This window comes from Bos grunniens, chromosome 8, assembly GCF_055505025.1.
Source record: "Bos grunniens cultivar Pamir isolate PY7600 chromosome 8, Bosgru_T2T1.0, whole genome shotgun sequence".
Taxonomy (NCBI): Eukaryota; Metazoa; Chordata; class Mammalia; order Artiodactyla; family Bovidae; genus Bos; species Bos grunniens.
In genome coordinates this window covers 80,555,190-80,579,784 of record NC_141172.1, presented here as the reverse complement: position 1 = coordinate 80,579,784, position 24,595 = coordinate 80,555,190, and the positions used below count along the sequence as shown (strand labels likewise).

At 48.1% G+C, this 24,595-nt stretch overlaps 1 protein-coding gene across 5 annotated transcripts in view; it reads right to left on the bottom strand.

The window, feature by feature from the left end:
- DAPK1 (death associated protein kinase 1) overlaps positions 1 to 24,595 on the bottom strand; it is a 211,779-nt gene that overhangs the window by 5,253 nt on the left and 181,931 nt on the right. For all 5 annotated transcript variants that reach the window (XM_086416933.1, XM_086416936.1, XM_086416935.1 and 2 more), the window contains 6 exons: positions 15,038 to 15,260; positions 8,555 to 8,743; positions 5,748 to 5,945; positions 4,520 to 4,658; positions 3,205 to 3,325; positions 83 to 271 (listed from right to left, as the gene is read on the bottom strand). In XM_086416933.1, the coding sequence (XP_086273059.1) occupies positions 83 to 271; positions 3,205 to 3,325; positions 4,520 to 4,658; positions 5,748 to 5,945; positions 8,555 to 8,743; positions 15,038 to 15,260 (1,059 nt within the window). The remainder of the gene's footprint in view (positions 1 to 82; positions 272 to 3,204; positions 3,326 to 4,519; positions 4,659 to 5,747; positions 5,946 to 8,554; positions 8,744 to 15,037; positions 15,261 to 24,595) is intronic.

Here is a 24,595-nt window from a genome sequence, read left to right as displayed (position 1 = left end):
CCTCCAGCTCATCCCACCTTCAGATGCTGGAAATGCATCCCGGGGGGCTCCTCCCAGATCCCTGCCAGGCTGGAGCGCTCACCTCGCCAGCACTGTGGAGCTGCTGGGCGATGTGCCGGAGGTCTGCCTCGCTGGCCAGGGGGTTCAACTGGTCCTGTACGTCGTACACGAACTGCTGCAGTGACATCAGCTGGTTGGGGCCATTGAGCTTCCTCCAGGAGGGCAAAGTGGAGATGATCTTTTCACATAGGTGAGTCATTGGAGGGCAGACCTAGAACATGCAGGATGGGCAGGTCAATGTTCTGCTGTGGGGACTCAGGGGCAGCTGGGACTAAAAATGACGCTGCTCACATCTGCACTGCTGCATGGAATTATTTGGGTGCACTCATGCTTTTTTGGCTAAGTACTGGGGCAGGTCTTTTTTTTAAAATTTGAACAACACTAATAGCTTTATTTAACAAACATTGAATAACTACTATATGCAAAAAGCACTGTGTTAGGTGCCTGGGGCAGTTCTTTTTTCAGACTGCCTTTAAGCAGAATCTATTTCACAAATCTACAAGTTTACAGAGGCTTTCACTTCTGTTCATGTTAGACAGATGGTGAGGCTTTGCAATAATGGTTCTGGAACTGTGGACTCCATGACCTAAGGTGCACCAACTTCTGATGTCCCCCCACCCCCTTGTAGTGAGGGTTTCAGCCAGGGGGTGACCACTTTATGAACAAAGAGACAGGAAAAGAGAGTTAAGTATCATTATATCAACATTAGATGGGTTTTTACCAGTAAATTAGGTATCGTTGAGGATTACTGTTGAGATGTACATGTGTGCTAAGTCACTTCAGTCGTGTCTGACTCTCTGTGACCCTATGAACTGAAGCCTGTCAGGCTCCTCTGTCCATGGGATTCTCCAGGCAAGAATACTGGAGTGGGTTGTGTGCCCACCTCCAGGGGATCTTCCCAACCCAGGGATCGAACCTGTGTCTGTTATGTCTCCTACATTGGCAGGTGGGTCTTTACCAGTAGAGCCAATTTGATTAATTCTGGGTAATTGGCTTGTAATGAGCTTTTCATCTCTTAACTTGGTTAAATAAATCAGTCTGTGTTACAGACTCATATAATCAACACATCTTCCTAATTAAACCTATGCTTTTGAACTGTGGTGTTGGAGAAGACTCTTGAGAGTCCCTTGGACTGCAAGGAGATCCAACCAGTCCATTCTGAAGGAGATCAGCCCTGGGATTTCTTTGGAAGGAATGATGCTAAAGCTGAAACTCCAGTCCTTTGGCCACCTCATGCGAAGAGTTGACTCATTGGAAAAGACTCTGATGCTGGGAGAGACTGGGGGCAGGAGAAGAAGGGGACGACAGAGGATGAGATGGCTGGATGGCATCACTGACTCTATGGACGTGAGTCTGAGTGAACTCCGGGAGTTGGTGATGGACAGGGAGGCCTGGCGTGCTGCAATTCATGGGGTTGCAAAGAGTCGGACACGACTGAGCGACTGAACTGAACTGAACTGAACTGAACAAGCCATACACTGCACTGCATCATTTGTTGGGCAGTCCCTTTTTCAATCACATTTTTATGCCCCCTAAATTCAACAACATTCCCAGGGCTAAAAGCAGTGGGTTTGGTGAGTTCCATCTGCCTGATTTCAGGAGCTATGGGGTACAGGGACGTGGAGCAGATATATGCCACACCTCAGCTCAAAACGCTGCAGGGAACACAGGCCCTTGTCCCACCTGGTGGGCAGGCACTGAGCCCTTTACAGACCATTGTTTCTGATCGCCACCCACGGGGTTCTGTGACCAGGTTCTCTGAGGCCCTCCAGGCTTACTCCCTGCCCACTGAGTGCTGTAGTGCAGCCCCTTTCAGAAAGTCGGGGTCAGGCTTCATGAGAGAGGAGAGAGTTCCTGAAAATTCCTAAAGCACGTCTGGAGCTGGAGCCTGGTGTTGTAAACAGGTCACTTCCATCAGGTAAACAGTAAATTATAACTGAAGAGGGCCTCTACCAGGCAGGGGGGTAAGAGCCGTATCCTTGTTACACTGGAGCTTAGACAAAAAAACAGTCCCTGGAGCACTTTTTTTTTCTTTTTTTAGCGTTTTCCATTAGAACATTTGCTCATTTCAGATAGCTTTTTGAATATTATGGATAGTAATCTTTCATATGCCAGAAGCATTGAGAATATTTCTTTCCCCAATCCATGTCACCTTTTAACTTCATTTATGGAATTTATTTGCCAGAAAAAACTTTTTAAACTTTTATGTTGTCCAATGTATTTGAACAAACTATTGGTGTATTTTCTTTGAAAACTTCTGAGGTTCTCTGTCTTGGTTTAAAAGGTTTCTCGAACACTCTCAAGGTATTTTAAAAATAAATTCTCTTGCATTTCTATTCAAGATACTGCTTTTTACATTTAAACGCTTTAATCTACCTACAGTTTATTTTGGGGCTGCGTAGTGAGTAGGAGTTCAACCTTATTTCCTTCCAGGCAAATAGCCAGTTGTGCCAGGTCACTTATTAAATTTCCCCATTAAAGTTAAATAACATCTCTGTTTTCTATTAAATTTCTGCAGATGTTCTGAACTATTTCTGCCCTCACTAATCTATTCCATTTATTTACTGATTGCAGAGCCTTTGTGTTCACTTATTCTTCTATTGAAATGTTAAGACAAAAACCCCATGTCCTCAATCCCATTCAGATCCTAATGAGAACTGTACAAAGTTTACATAACTTGGGAAAATGAAACACTTCCTAAGATCTTGCCATCTAAGAACACCATCTCATTCCATTTGGTCATCTATTATTTCTTCAGTGAATTTTGTTGGTGACTCTTTTTCCACTTTTCTGCATTTCCCAAATATTTCACAATATGTTTACTCACTTTTGAATTGCTTTTGTAATTTTTAGGAAGCAATTTTACTCTTAAACAAACCACTAAAACTCAGAATTTCATACACTCTAAGGTAGTCTGTCTTGCCCATAACAACTCTTCATCTCGAGGCCATCTCCTCATTTCTCTACTCTTGCTCACCCTAGAACAACAGGATAAAAATGTGGCCATGTAGACACCTTGTACTGGGTTCCCTGAAAACCAGACCAAATACGAGAACCATACAAAGAGGCACAAAGAGGTCCAAATCCCTGGCCACTGGCTGGTCCGGCTGAAGGTTGGGTCCAGCCATCCCCAGGTATACTCACCGAAACAATCTGGCTCCGTATTTCTTGCAGGTGATTTCGAAGCACCTTCATGTCCTTAGACCCAGAAGCCCCGGCATCCAGAACAAAGAGCTTATTTGAAATGTGAAGATCGTTCCCAAACCTAAGGGAAGAGCAGTGGCCTCCTGAGAGGGACGCAGTCTCCCCAGCTGTTTCCACAGAAGGCCAGGCTGCTGCTGGTCCAAAGAGCTGGTGGGGGGCAAGGAAGGGCTGGTGGCCTTGCAGAGACACACTCCCACCTGCTGTTGGCTGGCCTCTGTAATGTTGCCCTGGTGTGGAGGCCTGGGGACACCGCCTGCTCCGGGTGCAGACAGGTGCCAGGTTCCACAAAACTGGGGAACACAGCTTCCCCCGACACAGGAAGGGGAGGCCTAATGAACTCACTTGACCAGGCAGGAGAAGAGATGCTGTGGAAGCTGATGGAGTGAGAAAGAGGGATGAGCATGAAACAACACCTTAGACCTAAAGTATTAACTAGTAGGTCACCAGAAACCGTAACAACATTGTTAATCGGCTACACTCCAATACAAAATAAAAGGTTCAAAAAAAAAGTATGAGTAGAAGCCTTATTTTTCATATCAGGAAGATAATAGGTAAGTGTGAGTTGATAAACCAAGAATTCAAATTACTAGCATATTAAGTAGAGCTTTAGGTTCAAAATTTTGGGGGGGGATAGACACTAAGTAAAAATAGATACTTCTACGCTGTGATTCTAAGCACATCCATATTCCTCAGTGAAACAAAAAAATTTTCCAAGAATACTGGACATAAAATGCACTCTGATATTTTCTATCATGTTCCTCTTACCTATATTCTACTGCAGGCCTCTGAAATGAAGTTTATGATCCACTAGCAGGTTGCAACTTACATTCTAAGAAATACTGATTGATGTCCTCATACACAAAAAAGAGAAATATGCGAAGTGACTGATATGTTAATGAGATGGAGAGAATCCTTTCACATTGTGTATATATATATATATTGAATCACCACTTTGTATAGTTTAAATAGCTTACAATTTCACTTGTCAATTATATCTCAGTAAAGCTGAAAAAAAAAATGCACAAAACAGCTAAAAAGAGTTACCTCTGGGCAGTGGTACTCCAAGGCTGCTGATTTTTATCCTGTGCCTTTTACTTCTGTTTCATTTGTTATTATGTGTACTGGTGGCTTTGGTAACAACGAAACATACAATAAAAATTTCGGCCCAGCCAAAGAGACCTTTCACGGCTTTCATTCCTCCCTCTGGGTCACCTGATTTTGGCTGCATTGCCTGAAGATACAGCAGCCACCTTACCTGTTCCTGATCTCTTTCAGCAACGAGGTGTCTTTGTCATATCCAAACTCGCCTCCAGCTGAACGAGGAAGGTTCACGATGTCGGCATGGGTGGCCACCAGGACAACTCGGAGTGGGTTCTTCAGCTTGCCGCCAAAGGCTGAGGGCAGAAAGTGAGCCATTTCACACCTGCCAGGTGTGGAGAGCAAACCTCCACCCTGCCGAGGTGAGGTGGGGTGCTCGGCCTCAGGTCTGGGCTGCCTTGCTAGGTGGACGAGAGTGGTACATTTTGTCTGCAGACTTGCAAACCTATGCCTGCTGATCGGAGTGACCTACAAGGTCACTAGAAGGTCTAGGCCTGGCCAAAGATGGAATGAGCCTATTTTCTGGGCCTCGAGGAAGGCTGCTCAGAAGTGGACCAGAAGCGACCACAGAACATGTTGCAGCTTCTCAGATCTTCCTCCAAGTAGGCCTTGTTTGCATGGTGAGGGGAGATCTAACCTCTGGCTGGGGGATGCTTTTTCCAAGACCAGAGCCAGCTCCTGAATGCAGCACAGCACAGAAATGGCTCAGAAGGGAAACTCCTGTAGTTCACATCAGCAGAGAGCCTCTCACTTATGGCAGTGTTTAAAATGAAAACATGAGAAAGGAGGGGACAAAAGTGGAGGTACCCTGAAGGGAATTAGCCCAATTTATTTTGCTGTTATATGCTTTTCAGGAAAAGAATTGACTGCTGAGTTTTACATTTCACCAGGGAAGGCTGCCTCTTTTTTTTGTCTGAAAAGAACAAAATAAGTCTGTCCACGCTGTCTTCTCCTCTAGGAGTAAGGCTAAGATACTACATTCAGTTAACATGGTTCCCTTTCTTTCATTTTTGATGGATGAAGGGGAGCTTGTTCTGTTTATTAATTACGTGCCCATTAGGTAAAGGCACAGCAGCTGTCAGATGAAGTGTCCCACTTTGCACCTAACAGAAATGACCACAGCTCAGAAATACAGAAAGAAAGTGAGAAATGACTCTCAAGGAATTGTTCAGAACTGAGTCTTTGTGGCAGAAATAATGCAGTCATGAAACAACTCCTTGCAGAACAAAACCAACAGCTGAGCCTTAGGAAGCTTCCCGAGTGGAAATCTCCTGATAGGAGGGAGGAATAAGGGTGGCTTGCTGGCCACAAGCTGTCGGATCTGGGTGTGAGCGGGAAGCAAGGTCAGGAGGAAGGGCCATCCACCCCCTGGCGTCGCGGCTCACCTATCGGTTCTTCCACTGGGACAAGAGACTTCAGGAAACTAAGCCAGAAAATCACTTGATTCAGCTGAATCTCATAGGGTTCTTCTAGACTGAAAACGATGACATGGATGGACGTGGGATCGTTTGCAGCAAAATAGTCATAACAGCAGAAGTAGACAGGATTTCCAGAGAACTCCCACACGCTGAAGTCACCAATGCCTACAGAGAAAAAGGAAAAGAAAGATTACAATCGTGAAACGCCACCAAATTTCAATCACAATCTTTCTCAGCATTTTAGGGTTTATGAAGAGGGACAGTGACATCCACCGCATTCATCTGTTTATTTATGCATCTACTTAAGTACAGATCTACATATGGAATATTTACACATCCCTATATTTTCTGTCTATGTCTGTTTCTATACCCACGCCTTGTATCTATACATCTATAGGTGGCTTAGGCGGTAAAGAATCTGCTTGCCATGCAGAACTTGGTTCAATCCCTGGGTCAGGAAGATCTCCTGGAGAAGGAAATGGCAGCCTACTCTAGTATTCTTGCCTGGAGAATCCCATGGACACAGGAGCCTGGTGGGCTACAGTCCATTGGGTCACAAAGAAGTGGAGATGCCTGAGTGACTAACGCTACTACTACAATAAACCTGCTTGTACCTGTCATCTGCTTTTCCATTTTCCTTAACACTTCCATTGTCATATCTGTATCATTATTATATGTGTATCTCTATCACATCTACTTGTAACACCCCAGAGTGGTACAAACACACACACACACCCCCTACACGTGTGTGTATGTGCATGCCTGTAAGCATACATGGAAAGGTGTATGTGTACAAATACTTTGTTTTCTACCCCCCAACACTGGAATCTTCACTATGAAATGTGACCTTAATTTTGGTTAAACAGTGACTAAATTCGCCTCTACGGCTAAGGGAGCACCCTGTTTTGGATGGCCACTGTACACAGGTGTAAGATGCAATAACTGATGAGCGGCTTGGCACATGAAGGATGTAAGAGGAACTGCGAGGAGATTGGGTCCGAGAGGCCAGCCACACTGGGGGAGGCAGTGGAAGGGTCAGGCTAGGGAGGAAGTGTGTGTGTGGGGGGGTGGGGGCGGGCGGTGCGGTTGTTTTCCCACACAGGGGCTGTGGTGCGGCTGGTTTTCCTATAAATATCATAGAACCTCCTCATGATCGTCCAGACACTTGGACACCACAAGGTCAGTGACATCCACCAAATGGCCTCTGGGAAGTCAGGCAGGACCACTTAAGTTATAGGATTTCAGGCTCCTTTTCCCTAATTTTTCCCCTTGGTGTTTACTCTGTGCCAGAAAGTCTGCAGTCGAGACATTCTGGAAGATCCTCAGGGTTTTTCTAGAGCCCAGCACTCCTGGGGAGCATGACCCTCTAAGTCTGGCAGCTAAGACCTCAGTGGGAATAGTTTTGGGAACACAGAAATTGGCCCTTTGAGCCTGCAGAGTGCTGGGAGCCAGACACGGGAAGGGGGTGAGACCAGGGGAGGAGGCGGGGTGAGGGTGTGGGTGGTGGGTGCTGAGCACACACTTCTCTCCCTACGTGGCGGGGCCAGCTGTGCCCCCTGGAACTCAGACAACACTCAGCTTTTAAGGGAGCAAAATGCATATGAACTTTATTTCCTTAGGGTCCCTGGCCCAGTAGCAGCATCGCCAGGAAAGGCCCCAGATGGGCTGAATCAGAGGCTTAGGGGCAGGGCCTGGCAGTCTGTTTCCAGTGGCTCCAGGGGATGTGTGTGTATGCTGGAGTTTAGGAACCGCTGCTTTAGGTAAACACCCTGAGTATTCTATTTTTCACTGGGTTTAGTATATAAAAGGGCTTTCATGAAGATGCCCCCAATTTCTTCTGAGTTCCTCTCTCTTGGACCTTTAATAGACACCAGCTCATAAAATCCTCACAGTTAAGGGAACTCAGCCTCAGAGAAACTGCTCTATCCCTGTTCTGAATGGACTGCGTCTCAGCAAGGTTTGTGTTCCTGCTGGGGGCCCTGGGAGCTCTGGGGAGAGCACTTGGGTTTCAAATTGGGTATACCAACTGCTAATGGGACTGTATTTTATGAGGTTAAAAAATGCACTAATTTACTCAACAGACTCAAAAGACTGTTGAGTAAAGTCTATTTAAAAAATTTACTCTAAGTCTTTGAATTTGAGTCTTTAAATTTATTCCAAAGAGTAAACATACTCTTTACTCAAAAGACTCTTTATTTTTACCCAAAAGACTCTTTACTTTTACTCAAAAGACTCTTTACTTTTACCCAAAAGACTCTTCACTTTTACCCAAAAGACTCTTGAGAGTCTCTTGGACTGCAAGGAGATCAAACCAGTCAGTCCTAAAGAAAACCAATCCTGAATACTCACTGGATGCTGAGGCTGAAGCTCCAATACTTCGGCCACTTGATGCAATAGCCGACTCATTGGAAAAGACCCCCATGCTGGGAAGTACTGAGGGCAGGAGAATGGGGCTCAGAGGATTAGACAGTTGGATGGCATCACAGACTCAATGGACATGAGTTTCAGCCAAGCTCTGGGAGAAGGTGAAGGACAGGGAAGCCTGGCATGCTGCAGTCCATGGGCTGGCAAACAGTCGGACATGACTGAGCGACCGAACAACAACTTAACAGTCATTTGTTAAGCACCTACTGTGTTTAGTTTTACTTTTGGGATATTAACCAGCTGTGCCTCAGCCCTGGGTCACTCCTACGCTGGCCCTTTCTCTACCCTTCATGCTCGCCGGGACAGGTTCCCTGCTGGAAACTCTTTCGTTTGGGGAGGGTGAGCCATACCGTTCAAATAGGCATTCTGGATGTCGATTGCTTTCGTGGACTGGTCATCGGTGGTGCAGTGCGGATGGTGGGACGGGGCCCCAAACACCTCCAGCACCCCCTTGGTGAGGCCCGGCTCGAACATCATGCTGCGGCTCCTGACGCTCACGTTCTCACAGCCCGGGTACAGGTTGCTGATGCTCACGGACACTGCGGGCCAGAGAACAGGCACGTTAGATCTTGCCTGCCCTGTCCCTCCCAGCCTCCGCCCTCTGTCTCCCCCTCCCTTCAGGCCAAGGTGTGTGTGTGTGTCCCTTGCATATGCTGGGCAGCAACGTTTCCCAGGGACATTGTGCTGATTCTGTTTGCTCCACCTCTTGTATCCTTTCCTGTGCTGCTCTGTGCACTGAGAGGCCGACCTGATGGACTGCCTCTCCCAGGCTTGCTTGCCATTTGCCTCCAGTTAGGGTCCGCTGATGGGAGGCACTGGAGAAGAAGGTTGATGCCCATGTCCCCTTGCACTGCCTGCTGCTTTTCTGATGCCAGTTGTGTCTCTGACTCTAGACTTCCCTGAGCAGCTTCTCCCCTGGAGCTCCAGCTTTCCCAGGATTGTGACTTCTTCCTCTTGCCCTTTCCGCCCCAGGGGTGGTAACTAACCTGGCCTCTGGGTGCTTCACCCTCTCTTTTATGTTCCTGTGAATTGTGTCTGTGACTTGAACCTTTCATTAAACCCCCACCAGGAGCCTGACTGATACAGGTGAGATGAGTATCACTCTGGCACATGAGAAGTTAGATCGAATGAAAAATGATCTTAGATGGTGGCAGGCCAGAGCATTAATTAATGCTGAATCACACAGTGAGAAAGCTATTGCTTTAAAAGATCCCCTTGAAAGTTTTTAAATTGCTTTAGCAGCAAGTCTCAGTTTGTGGCATTAAGTCTTTACATGTCTTCAATCCTTGCTAATCTCCCCTTTTTATAAGGAGGGAGTGGGTAACAGTATATGAGCTTCCCTGGTGGCTCAGATGGTAAAGAAACTGCCTGCAATGCAGGAGACCTGGGTTTGATCTCTGGGGTGGGAAGATCCTCTGGAGAAGGGAATGGCTACCCATTCTGGCCTGGAGAATTCCATGGACAGAGTAGCTTGACAGACTACAGTCCATGGGGTTGCAAAGAGTTGGACACCACTGGGAGACTTTCACTTTCAACAGTATATAGCTAGGTTTTCCTCACATCACTGTTCACGGTATCTATTTTTATTTACTGGTAGCAGTGGTATTGGTTTTCTATTCATGGAAAGGACATGAAGATTTCATTTTCAAATCTATATATTTTAGTAAATAAAAAGAACCAGTTTTAAAGATGTTATCATGAATAATAATGGTAGAACTTTGTGAGAGATCAGTTGAGTAACACAGTTGGGTCCCCTGGGCCACAGGCAGAGCCCTGTGTGTCCTCAGCCTGACTGCTCGCTGGCTTGCTTGTCTCTCCAACAGACCTCCAACAGTATGGTGAAGGCTAGGACTTGGGTGGGCACATGTGGGGGCTCTGAGAGTGCATCTGGGAGGGGCTCAGTGAACTAAATCCTACTACACAGTTAGTGGCTTTGCTTCAGAGTTGATAGCGACAGACTCTGCAAGGTCATCACATCTGGGCCACCTGACTTTTAAAACTGGTGATCCGAACACAAAGATAAGCCTTGTTGAAAGACCAAACATTCTAGACAGAGGACATAGACAATAGGAGTTTTCAAGAGGTTTGACGGGGAGGAGGATAAAATTGGAGCTCAAAGGCTGGGTCAGGTACAAGGGAGGAAGAAGGGGCAATAAGATGGGAAGAATTATTCATATATTTGTTCTCTGCCCTACGATCTTCCCCCAGCCCTGGTATAAAAGGGGGAAACTTGGCAAACAGAAAGGTAAAGACCAATACTCTAGGCCAACAAGATAGGCATTTTAGTGTATTTCTTTAGAGATTGTTAGTCCAAGTCTGAGAAAAGCCACGTGAATTCCATAAGAATGGGCGTGTCCATTTTCCTGTGCTCCAAAACCTGTGTCTGGGACGGCCACTGTCAGGAATAAGTTTTGTCTTAGGAGCACCGTGGAGAAGGCAATGGCACCCCACTCCAGTACTCTTGCCTGGAAAATCCCATGGATGGAGGAGCCTGGTGGGCTACGGTCCCTGGGGTCGCTAAGAGTCGGACACGACTCAGCGACTTTTCACTTTCATGCATTGGAGAAGGAAATGGCAACCCACTCCAGTGTTCTTGCCTGGAGAATCCCAGGGACTGCGGAGCCTGGTGGGCTGCCGTCTATGGGGTTGCACAGAGTCGGACACGACTTAGCAGCAGCAGCAGCACCAGCAGCACTGGGGGCTTGCTGAGGAAGAACAGACCAGATTCGGTAAATGACAGGAACTCCTGCATCTCACTGACAGTTTTTGTTGGGAGGATGAAAATCAGGACATTGTTGTACACGGTATTATTAAAGAACTACTTTACAGGGAAACAATAAAACCACGAGGGAAAATCACTTCTCAGCCTTTTGGCTAAGATCAAGTGTAAATCACAAGGAAAGCATTTTTGCTAACCACTGACCTCTAGTGGTAAAAAGTGGAAGGCCCCGATGGAGAAGCCACTTTAGCACCCAGGTCAGAACAGACTTCCTGCAAACACTGCTCTCTGGTAAGCAGGCAACAGCCTTCTGCAGGCTCTTTCTGGACATTCACTCCTCCGCTGGCACCAGGGGCTTCCTTCCTACCGCAAAATCACTGTTCAACAGCTGTGGCACAAAGGGAGTGTGTGCGGCAGCCATGTGCCGTGAGCGGCTGCACCAGGTCCCCTACGCCATGCTATCCTGTCTCCTGGCTGATGGCTCAGGCTCTAGCTCCAGCACAATGCAAAAGGCAAGTTTCCAAAAGCCCACAATCTTCCTGGCGCCTGAGTGACGTAAATGTGCTCATTCAGGCATCTGTCCCAGGGAAAGGAGGAAGGCCTGACCATTCTAGCAGAAATCAGGGGTGTCCAGAGCTGGGGTGCAGCTGAGCCTGCCTGCAACAGACCTCCTTCCCTGAAGACCATGCTCCAGAGCAGCCTTTCCTCATGCCTTACAAAGAAACACTGCCCCGTCCCTTCTCCTACGGTACACAAGGCCCCCAGAGCCTGCCGCCCTCTCCAAGCCGGGTCCTCCCAAGGTGGCCCTCCTGGTGCTTCATATCTGTGCCATGCTGTTTTCCTGAGGACCCCCTTCTGTTTTGTGAGGGTCAGAAAGTGACTGCTAGGCTGCCTGGTCTGGGGCTGCGGGGGTCCAGGCTTCATGTGCTGCTGCCTCCTGCCTGCATTCTGCAGCAGGGGGCCTGCTGGCCCCTCACTGGGCAGGGCAGGAGAAGGGCCTGACACAGAGCCTCCTGCAGAAAACACAGCCTCCCAGCTCTTATCAGCCTCAGCAGGACTAGAATTAGCTGTGAGTGAATCGGCCTCAGCAGGACTAGAGTTAGCTGCAAGTGAATCTTGTCACCTCCAGGAACTGTCCATATGGACACTTCAGCCACCCTCAGAGCAGACCAGCCACTGGGACACGAAGCCGGGTGAGCCTCTTCCGTCCTTGCCCAGGCCCTCTGGGAGGCTGCCTGGCCTTGGTCAGACAGATTTGGGATGAACTAGGAGTGACCTTAGCCCAAGGGTCACACACACCAATGCACTGCTGAAAAGTCATTTCTGTCACAGGGAGAAATTTCAGACACAGATGTGGGGAGTCTACTCCTGAGCTCTCCCTCCTGGAGTTAGGGGGCTGGGTGGGGGCAGGGCAAAATGCAGAGCCTGGGCCCCTCGATATGGTGCTACGCCCCTCATCTCAGCCACTAACTGGTTCCAGGTAGAAATGTGAATCCAGTGTGGCCAGAGCTCCCAAGTTTGTTTTTTACAAGAAACCAAATAAATATCCAACTTTTTAGGTGAAGTGTCTTGATTTGCAAATGCTGGAAGTTAATTCAACTTTTCTCCTTCCCTTTCCTCATACTACACAAAATGCTGCAGCTTACCCGGCTGCTGACCTCTGACTTCACATCCCTGCACCCCGAGTTACTTTTCTCTGTGCTGATCGCAGTCAGGGACACTCATCTGGTCCAGAGCACCTGTCGTCCTTGAGAGAATCTGTGTAACTCAGCCCCATGACTCACATCTCTCTAAGCTCTGGCTGGAAGATGCAGTGAGATTTGCCGATAATCTAGTCATCCTGAGGGGCGTCCCTGGTGACTCAGATGGTAAAGAATCTGCCTGCAATGCAGGAGACCTGATTCGATCCCTGGGTTGGGAAGATTCCCTGGAGAAGGAAATGGCAACCCACTCCAGTATTCTTGCTGGGAGAATCCCATGGGCAGAGGAGCCTGGAAAGCTACAGTCCACGGGGTCACAAAGAGTTGGATATGACTGAGTGATAACTCCTTCTTTCACTTTAGCCATCCTGAGTTGTGTTTTATCAAGAATCTACTTCTGGATTCTTCCAGACATGGGAACTGATCAGAGGAAGAAGAATGGAGATCCGACTTCTGAGAAGTGAGGGTAGAGGGTAGAGCTGTTTTCCCTCCTGGAGAGCCTGTATGTCACCTGAAGTATGCCCATGAGCTCCTGCAGCATAAGTGAAGTGAGAAAGTTGCTCAGTCGTGTCCAACTCTTTTCGACTCCACGGACTGTAAAGTCCATGGAATTCACCAGGCCAGAATACTGGAGTAGGTAGCCGTTCCCTTCTCCAGGGGATCTTCCCAACCCAAGAATCGAACCCAGGTCTTCTCTTGCATTGCAGGTAGATTCTTTACCAGCTGAGCCACAAGGGATGCCCCCTGCAGCATAAATTCATATCTAATATGGCTAATGAAAATTCCAGATCATGGATCTGTAGAGATCCCATCTTTGTCTCTGCTCTTTGTCTGTTTCTCTCTGCCTCCCTCCCGCTGCACCTCCCAGCCTCAAGTCATTGAGACTGGAGTGACCTTACCCACAGCAGGTGAGAATTGGCTCCTTCTAGGGGCAACCCCAGGAACTGCTAGAGAAGCTCACTTTGAACCTTATGCAAACGTTGGCATATCCACACACACAGGCTGAACTTAATGGTCAAATCTGGAAAACTACTGGCTTCTGAGAAGGTATAAACCTATCTTACATTCTGAAATTGAGCAAAATTACAGTGGAAAATGGAAAATGTGAGCACAAATATGCCCCAAGTCAGATGGAGTTATAAGCGTTATTAACAAGCCCTGGCTCAGGAGCCAGACACTTCATGAACTGCCAGCTGTGTGACTCTAGGCAGTGTATCTGACCCCTCAAGGCTTCAGTAAAAGGGTGGAAAAAATGCCAACAAAGCTGTCACGTGGATTAAATGAGGTGTCAAACGTACCACATTTTGCCCGTTCCTGGCACACGGTTAGTGCTCAGTTTGCACTAGCAGTATGCGTTAGCAATATTATAATCATTCTAATTATATGTCCATTTTGGCCGTACTTCTTCCCCTAGTTCAAATCCTATTGCTGTGCTCAGAGCAAAAAAGTTGAAAGGGCATGAAGATCTCAGTCAATTGTCCCTCACCCTACTAATGCTGCCCAGACCTCCTTCCTCGTGGAGAGAGAAATACATAGAAACAAAACTTTGAAATCCGTTTTCATTCTAGGTAACAGATATGACACCTTTGTATTATGTACAGAAAGTGAATCCGAGGCACAGAGCTTCAAAAATGACATTGTTTAGAAAAGTCTCTGAAGGTCTATATTCCTATCTTTGAAAAACTTAATTCCCTTACTCTAAAAGGGGGGCGGGGTCAGGAAAAACAACACCCCAGACTGTTCAGCTTCCTCTTGGTCATCTCCGGTGTTTCTCCCTGGGAGGGACACGTCACCCTGCAGTTCTGGGTGTGGGCCCGCTGATAATTGTGTCTGTGGGAGATGGGGGTAGATGGCAACATCTGCTTTCCAACCAGGGTCCAGGTGAGCGGATGGACCAATTGAAAAACCATTAAGGAGACTTTCAAAACCACCACCCCACTTCCAGATACGCGTGGATGGGCCTCCCCATGCACCCAGACTTGTTGCTCTGCGTTCTTGCATTCCTGGACGTGCACACAGCATTCCAAGGAGTGTCAGGGGAGAGGACCCATCCTGGGAGCTGATATTCCATCTGTGGAACCTTGAATCTGTGTCAGTCCCAGTTCTTTGCGTCTTCAAGGGCAGAGTCCCTGAGCAGAATACGACATGGTTGTGCTATTTTGCACGTCTGTGACTATGGACTGTGAGTTCAGTGAGGCCCTTTCCTTACTAGCATGGGGGCAGGGTGTACTTGCTGCCCAAGAGTGAGGTGGACACAGGGCCAAGAGCCAGGGGGCCCACACCTTGAAGCCACCAAGGCGGCAGGAATTGGTCAGCCTCAGGCCAAGTGCTCAAAACAAAGCCACCCTTCCTCCCAGGCTTTGACTTTGGAAGCACCCAGTGGAGAGACAAGGGCTGGTGGGGTGCACGCATACCTGCCGGCTTGGAGGCCAGGGGCGAGGGTGGGAACCGGGTAGAGTTGGTGGAGGAGAGCCGGGGCCGGCGTCTTCGGAAGAAGCTCCTTAGCAGCCCACACTTGAGAGATTCCACCAGAGTGGTCTTCCCAGACCCCGAGTGGCCGAACAGCTTCAGCTTGATTCTTGGCTGCAGGTTCTGTGTGGGTCGCAGTTGCTGGATGAAGAGTCCTCGGTGTGTGTCCTGCATAGAGATGAAACGGGGCCCTTAGTCAGGGAGAAGAGCAGGCCCCGAGCAAAATGCACATGCTGATTCCCACGGTTCAAGAACCCGGCTGCTTGGGACTTCCCTGGGGGTCCATTGGTTAGGACTCTGTGCCCAAGTTTGATCCCTGGTCGGAGGAACTAAGATCCTGCAAGCTGTGCAGCGACGGCAGAAGATAAACAAAAACATAAAACAGCCCCCAAAACAAACAAACAAAAGACCCCCAATGCATCCTTCTGGTCTGTGAGTTTTCTTTGCCTTTAAAAAAAAAAGAGGTAAAAATAACCTTATTATAACATTAGTTTCAAATCAATGTAAATGATTTGATGTTTGTATCTATTGTGAAATGATCATCATGGTAAGTCTAGTTAACATCCATCACTACCCAGAGTAAAAATATTTTTTTGTGATGCGAATATTAAAGATCTATTCTCATCAACTTTTGAATGTGCTATAGAGTATTATTAACTCTAGTCAACAGCTGTGCATTATAGCCCCAAGGTTTATTTAATTTCTAACTGGAAGTCTGTACTTCAGGAGGTCTGCAATTTCTAGTCATGTGGTAGATACCTCTTGTTCTGTCCCCATGGCATTAAAATTTTTTAAATATAAAACAGACATAACGTAGGCTCCCCAGGTGGCCCTAGTGGTAAAGAACCTGCTGCCAATGCGGGAGACATAAGAGATGCAGGTCTGAACCCTGGGTGGGGAAGATGCACTGGAGAAGGACATGGAAACTCACTCCAGTACTCTTGCCTGGGGAATCCCAGGGGCAGAGAAGCCTGGTGGGCTACAGTCCATTGGGTCACAAAGAGCCAGACACGACTGAAGTGACTTAGCATGCATGCAGACATAACATACAATTCACCATTTTAACCATTTAAAAACAGACCTTTCAGCGGTTTTTACTACATATACAACTAACTATCACTGCTATTTGGTCCCAAAGCACTTCCACCTGCCCCACAAGGAAACTCTGTACCTATTGGTGGTTACTTCCCAGCCCTCCCTCTGCCCTGCCACTAGCAACCACCGATGTGCTCTGTCTCAGTGGATTTGCCCACTCCCATTGCACTTGGATGCACGATGAACTAGGTAGAACAATTTCTGGGAAGCAGTCTAGACTGGCCTGGGCGCCTGCCCCTTCTGTGTGGAAGAGTCCTGCTCCTTGACGACATTCTGAAGGTACAAGATGATGAGAAGAAGGGTGTCTCAAGGTACAAAGTTAAATGCTGGGGAAGGGCCTGCAGGACATGATAACATTTCTGCCGCCTTCTTTCTCAGCCCTACAGGGAGAAGCAGAAGTCTCCCCAGCCCTGGATGATGCACAGATTCATCAACAAACATTCGTGGAGGACCTCCTGTGTGCCAGCCCCAGATCCGCAGCTTTGAGGAGAAACAGACACAAGAACAATGTGCTATTAAATATAACATGGGTGCTTTTGAAGAGATGGTGCTGGCGAGGAGCTCCGTGCCCCCGGAGAACCCACCTCAAGGGCTACATGGTGGAACGCTGGTCATGTCATGCTAGCTCCATCCTGGCCTCATGCACCCTCTTGGCTCTCAGCTCCCAGCTGTGTAATAACAGCCTCTGGCTTGCAGCCTGAGGACGAGTCCTTCTCCCCTACCCACGATGACTCCCTATGCTTTAGCCTGTTAACTCCTTGCACCCTAGGAGAGCTATCTTGCTGTGACCTCTCCCAGAAGTTTCCTCATGGGCAGGCTCCAGCCCACACGTGGTTCTCCATCGTGACCCCACTGGACTGGAGGGTAATCATGTGATACTTTTCCCCTCTAAAACAGAGGCCAACTTGAGGGCAGGATGGTATCCCCAGCACCTGGCTCACCTAGGATGGCCAGTAAAGGGATGCTACATAAATGAGGTACTCAGGGTGACCCATGCAGGACTGCCTCAGAGCTAAGGGTCTGCCTTTTTCTTTCAGTGCGATCTCAGGCCTGGCTGGGCCCCTGCTTCCAGACCTAAATCCTAGGAGGTGCTGATTTAATGCTCATCTCCTCCTCCTGAGCCATTGTTACATTTTCCACCAACAACCCAGGATGGGAGCCCTAGGGCACGCTCATGCCCTAGTAGCAAACTCACAACTCTCCTGCGTTCCTTCCTCTGTTTCCTCCTGGTAAACTCCGACTCATCTTTCTCGACAAGGGGAGCACCACCCAGGAGCTGGCATTTTGAAAATGGAAGGTGGCAGTTTTAGTTCCCAGCGCTGGGGGCATGCTGCTGGCGGGTGGTGGGTAGGTGGGTGCTGGGCTCCTGACATGTGCACACAGTGTTCTGAATGGGACGAATTCTCCTGAGTCTGCTTGACTTCTGAGTGTCTGCTAAGCATTTATCTAAGAGAAAGACCTTGTTTGTGATCATCTGAACTTAGGACTTAACTGCATTTTAATATGACCCAGAGGGTTTTGAGAGGGTATGGCTTAATACATACTGACTTTCCCAAGAGTGCACCAATTGTATATGTTGGTGGAATTATAGCTCTGATCCCCTCTTGTAAAATGTCAGCCTGTTGCTGCTGTTTTGAGTTGCTGTCCCTCCAACATCCATGGCATCTGTAGGTGTTCCATTCGGGGATTCTGTGGATGGGCCCAAGCGTCTGTCAAGTTAACAATGTCTCCTCATCACCTCTGCTCTGCAATTACATACTGAAACACATTCTATTATATCACATATATATTACTTTGATGTCTTTGTTATATTACAGTTAGGGCATTCTGTTGATCTTTTAAAATTACCTCAGTAGGTACACTGTTACCTTTGAGTTTTATTTCAGGAGAGTTACTGTGGCATCACAAAATGTACATTATAAAGCAGGGGTCCCCAACCCCCCACCAGCCCTTGGTCTGTTAGGACACAGGAAGCACAGCAGGAGGTGAGCAGCAAAGCTCCATCCACTGCTCCCCAGGGTTGGAATTACTGCCCAAACCACTCCCCTATCCAAAAGGTTGGGCACCATTGTTAGAAAGTATTGGTTCTCCTAGGGTTGGAAACCACACTTTGGACAGTGATCTGTAGAACATGGTGTTATCCTTGTTGGGTTTCTTCTTTTAACCTCAAATCTCAGCAGGTACTGAGACAAAACGCTGCACTGGGCGGAAAGGGCTGGAGTATCTTGCCAGCACTTCCCCTGAATTATGACCCAGGTCAGCACAGGAGTTGAAAAGTTCTATTCTGAGGCAGTTACTCACTGGGGTGCTGCTGATCAGGCAAGAAGAAATGGGGCACTGGCTTCTCCCTGATGCCATTTACTGTGGCAGATGAGCCCATGACCCCTGAAGCCAATCTACCACCTTTCATTACAATTGAATCTTCAAACTAGCCCTTCTATCTTCAAGTCGTGGGTGCCGCATGCTAAGTTGCTTCAGTTGTGTTGACTCTTTGCAACCCCACGAACTGTAGCCCCCAGGCTCCTCTGTCCAGGCAAGAATACTGAAGTGGGCTGCCATGCCCTCCTCCAGGGGATCTTCCCAACCCAGATTCGAACCCACGTGTCTTATGTCTCCTGCATTGGCAGGGGGTGCTTTACCACTAGTGCCACCCACTGCACAGTGAGTGTCTGAATTGGGAGCAGCTCCCTCCTTTAGGAGTATCTCCTGAATAAATAAAAAAGTTCTCCACCTAGTCCATGACACATGGCTAACTAACATGGACAGATTCTTTGCATGAAGCCGGGATGTGCTTCTCCTGAGATGCGGCAAAGGCAGAAAACCTGCTTCTGGCTTTAGTCCCATCACTGAACCTGGGGGCATTACCCATAGCATTGCTCTATTCTGTCTGTTCCGTGTCCTCTGATCCTGACACTCTGAGGCTGGGCCAACACATCTGTCCTGTGTGAAGAAGGAGTGAGGGCACCTCTGTTCCCTCGCATGAGTCCCGCAGGTCTGAGCCCAAGTCTGAACAGACTGCAGTAACACTCGGACACAGGTGTTATCCCATTGCTTCCAGCGGCTGCTCTGAACCAACGTGGGCTTGTCCCATGCCACTGATAGAGGGTGTGTCTTGGCCTTGCTCAGTGCTGCCTGGGCTGAGAGCCCTCTGCTCCTTCCAGTTCCACTCAGGACAATGGTGGGCTAGCAGTGGCTGGTGGTCTGTCTGCCTGCTCCCCAAGTCAGCCCCAGAAATGGAGGAAAGCAGGAAGAGGGGCTGGTGATGGTGGGCTGTGTCGGGCTGGGTAGTCCAGGATGAACAAGAATCCTGCAAGGTCAAGTTTAGAGGAAATCCCCCACCCTTGACATCTGAGCAAACTCTTCATGCCCAACCTTGATATCTGAGCACCTGCCCTGCCTTTAGCAATAATCCTGATGAGTATTATAATCTTTAAAACTTCCTATGTTTCTGTTGCCTCAACGTCCCCACAAATAGAGGATGTGAGTGCCAGCCCAGGTATACCAGTGTGTGAGTGGGCTCAGCCACAGGTTCCCCTTCCTACTTTCCCACTGTGACCCCTGACACTCAAATGCCCCAGTGACACGCCCTGCACCTTTCCATGTGTACCCACCCTGACCCCAGTAAAGCACTTGCCCCAGGGGCTCTCTGCTTCTCCCTGCTGAACTGAGTCTGAGTTCCACGACCCAACCCTAATCCCTCTCTCTCTGGGACCAATGATATACACACTGCATTTCCCCTGAGCCTCCCTTCCGTCTCCTCTTGTGGTCTCAGCTGGCTGACCATCTCATGAAAGAATCCAAGGCATGGGTTTCTAGCAAGAAACCCCTTAGCCTTTGGGTTTTGTCTTAGTGATTTTCCATCCATGAACCCCACCTAATTCCTTGGTTATAAATCCCCGCTTGTCCTTGTTGAAGTTGGGATTGAGCTGATCTCTTTCCTCTGCTCTGCACCCACTGCAGTACCCCCAAATAGTCAATCCTACTGTCTTCAAAAAGGGTCCCGAACTATTCTTTCATGAACACGCCTAGGAGTTGTGACAGATGCATTTCCTGTCTGCAACAGTAACTTTCAGGTTTGTATCTTCCAGCTTATGTTGTGCTTTCACTCACATTCCTCATTAAACCTCAAAGAAACCTTTGTGGTTACTGTGGTCGTTCTCCCTTTCAAGTGGGGAAACCAAGGCTCAGAGAGGTCAAGGCCCTTTCTTGACCAAGGCGAAGACAGAACTAGGTTTCCTTCCTACCACTGCTGTCACTGAAAGGGAGGTGATGGGTTTCTAGAAGGGGAGTGGGGAGCAGGGAGGAGTAAACAAGGATTTACAAAGTTAAGAACGGAAACTGAAAGCTGGGTTGTGCTTCAGCTATTAATCCTAGGACTATGAATGTCCAACAAGGGCCATTTCCAGTTCGTTTCACTAAGAAAACACTTCCCAGTTAGTGCAGAGTCCTGATTTAAAGTAAGGCTTATAAGTCATTGCTATGAAAAGGCTCTGTAGGATGAGAGTGCACCCCGCCTCCCCACTCTGGATTTGCACAGACAAAGAGTACACTCGGGCACCTCATTTTTCCTAAGCAAATGAGTTGGACTGCTGGCCTGTGTTAACAGGCTCCATGTCCTTGGGGAGCTCCAGGGGAGTACCTTTTTTTTTTAACTTTTTATTATTTTTTACTTTACAATATTGTATTGGTTTTGCCATACAACAACATGCATCCGGCACAGGTGTACAAGTGTTCCCCATCCTGAACCCCGCTCCCATTTCCCTCCCCATACCATCCCTCCAGGTCATCCCAGTGCACCAGCCCCAAGCTTTTTAATCAGAAATACAGATTGAACCTTCTTCTGCAGGGACTGCGTTCATGTCAGAATCCATCACTAGTTCTCATGGTGTTTCCCAAATATAACAATCCTCAAGAAATCTTGTTTTGTCCAAGAAAATACTGCTTCATGGGACTGACAGCTCAGCTTTTACAGTGTCCTCGATTCTGGGACGATCATACAAACACACACACTTTCTCACCTTTCAAGTGGAGATGAATGGCAGGCAGGTGAGAAAAATATTTCAATGGCCAAAGAAAGGGGTGTAGGGGTTACAAGCCATCCCACATTCCTACTCTCTGCCCAGGGCCTTCACACATCTCCCTGCCCTCCCTTCCCCTGCAGTCAGGACCTGCAGGCCTGGACTGGGAGGAACTCTCACCCTTTACTTTGCCCTGGGGAAGATGGGCTGAGAAACTGCTAAAGGCAAGGACAAGCAGAATATACTCCAGTCTTCAGTCCAAGGAAATCTAACCTTGTCCTCAAGGAGGGCCCCTCCCCACTGGCACTCACTAAGAACCGTGAAGAATCTGAACACAGAATTTGAGACAGCCCTCTGAGACAGAGGTGTGGTACTGGAGAAGATTCTTGAGAGTCCCTTGGACAGCAAGGATATCAAACCAGTCAGCCTTAAAGGAAATCAATACTGAATATTCACTGGAAGGACCAATACTGAAGCTTCAGTATTTTGGCCACCTGATGTGAAGAGCCAACTCATTAGAAAAGACCCTGATATTGGGAAAGATTGAAGGCAGGAGGAGAAGGGGGTGACAGAGGATGAGATGGTTGGATGGCACCATCGACTCAATGGACATGAGTGTGAGGAAACTCCAGGAGACAGTGAAGGATAGGGAAGCCTGGTGTGCTGCAGTCCAAGGGGTCACAAAGAGTCGTGAAGACACTGAGTGACTGAACAACTCTGAAACAAGAAGTTTCTGACATCCCTCTCCTCCTGGTGGGTGGTGCACTTCCACTTTTCACCATTAGATGTCGCAGCAGGGACGAGTGGCATGCTCAGATTAGCGTCTGTCCCCAAGAAGGCAGCTTCCAGCAGCAGCCTTAGTGTGTGTGCCCTCTCTGGTTTTGATGCAGAGAGGGGGAAAAGAGAGGTACAGAGTGTGCTCCTGGTTAGCTCGAGAATGTGGAAGAATGTTGATTTCTTAACAGAAGCTCCAAGATGCCCCAGCGCCCAGTCTGCTCAGGCCCTCAATGGCTGTACCAGGATAGTGTGAGCAGGGACACTGCCCAGAGGAGAGGAGGGTCAGGACTTCTGGGTTCCCTAAGTCTTGACTCATGCCTCAAAATATTCTTGTGCATCCCATCCCGCTCGACCCCACAGGCTGGTGGATGTGGCTGGGACACGGCAAGGCCTCGCGTGCAGGCTGGGAAGATGGGAGGGGAAGCAGCAGGGACCCTGAGGAACCAGACCTCTAAACCGGAACTCAGGCTTCCAGGTGGTCACAAAGGTGCATTTGTGTAATGGGAGGCCAGAGTTTCCCTGTTAGCTTTAACCACATACTTCAAATATTTACACAGGAAAGCGAGCTCTCATTTGTATTCCGGCCTCAAGCTCACAAAGTAACTGAGCCTGAACAGCACCAGTCCAAGCAGCCGTCCCATCTCGCCTGGCTGCCAAGACCACCTTCTGTCTGGTTTCTGGGTGTGAGCAGTCAGAGGGAAATCCCAAGGCAGGAGGAGAAGGGGTTGACAGAGGACGAGATGGTTGGATGGCATCACCGACTCAAAGGACATGAGTTTGAGCAAACTCTGGGAGATGGTGAAGGACAGGGAAGCCTGGCGTGCTGCAGTCCATGGGCTGGCAAACAGTCAGACACGACTGAGTGACTGAACAACAACTTACTTAACACACTTGGCCCCGTACCCGATCGCCTTTTCAAGCCAGGCCTATCTTTCTGCTCACCGTAGGCACCGTCCTCTGCCCCAACAATCACACTCAAACTCTGCTGCTACCCCCATAGCTCCCTCCTTTTTGATCTATTTCTAACTCTTTACCTTCTCAGGCCCATTCCACTCACTGCTCCCTCTGTCTTCTCCCAGCCCTTCTTCTGGCTGGTTCCTGTAAAGAACCTGGTGGTCTCTGTTGTGACTGCCATATATGGATCTAGAAACCTGCCATAGACAGGAGTAAACAGAGGGGTATAGCTGTTCCAATAAAACTTTATTTATAAAAGCAGGTGAGGGGCCGGTTTTGGCTCTATGGTCCTAGTTTGCCACCCTCTGACCTATCTCACATTTTCTTGTTTGTTTATTGACTGGTCTTGCCTCTTTCCTTTACTTGGTCTCTCATAGTTCTTTCCTATGGTAGACCCTTTGATTATCTTTTAAATGAGCATTATTTGGTAACTGCATTGCTTTTTGAAGCCCTGGTGAACTCTGGGGTGAAATGAAAACATCTCCTGCCATATTAATAAACAAGAAATGTCACAGCCATCAGCGATTTCTGGCCTCCAAATGTGAATGAGTGCAGACGCTGCCACCTCCAAGGGTGACTGCTGAGGAGCTGGGAATGCAAGAGGCGATGTGAACTAAGGAACAGGGTTGGCCCCAGAAAGCTGAGATGCATTTGAAAGGAAGGAACTCAGTGAGCCCAGAGGCTTGCATCTCCCCATACATAGAATGCTAAATTCCTTCATTTGATATCCCATCTTTGATGTTCAAAATGCCTGCTCCCTTTGTTACAAAATTGTATATAGCCTGACTTCCCCTCCTGCCTCTTTGGAGCAGTTTGCTCAGAGCTACTGAGATGCTGTCTCCCTGCCGCAGAGTCCTAAATATTCCCACCAAATAAAATAACTCTACTTTCACATTCTGACTATATTTTTTAGTCGACAGGGGTTTCTAATTTCCTTTCTTCCAGCACCTTCTACCCCCTGGCAATTCAGCTTTCACTTTCTCATCGGCAAAAGTGACTAAACAGCAAGGTTGATGGGAGATCGAGAGCCATCTCCCGCCTGGGAAAGAGAGATAAGAGAATGGAGAGGTGACGTGGCTCTCTGCACGTGGCAGGATGCAATTAGACCCACAGGATGGGAGCAGCAACTCTTAATTATGCAAATGCAGTTTACTTGTGGTGAATTCTAAATTTTGGGCAAGCTCCCAACTTTGTCCTATTTTTTCAAACTATTCCTGGGCATCTTTCTTCACCATCTAGTCTCAGACTTAGGAAAAACAACTACTTTTAATATCACTTTACAGAAAAGCTGATTAGAAGGACAATCAAACAAAATAAAAATAAGCTGACTCCTCAACCCCCTTAAAACTAGTGTTTTAAAATCAGGAAAGAATAGACCTTGATATGATAGTAAAAATGGATGCCAGTACAAAATCTAAGCGCTACCCCCTTCCCCGCCTGTTATAACAAGCTCCCCTTTTTCTAGGAGCAGAACTGGTTTGGTTAAGTGAGCACAGAGTTCTTGAGCAGGTTTGGAGGGCTGAAGGGGGCTTTGTTTAGCAGTGGGGGTGAACACAGGGGACAGAAGAGGGTGCAGCTCCTTATAAGAAAGTGATACCTACCATGCATGGTGGAGCTAAGGGGGCCCCCAGAGGCCCCTAAAACAATGGTGTGCTGGGA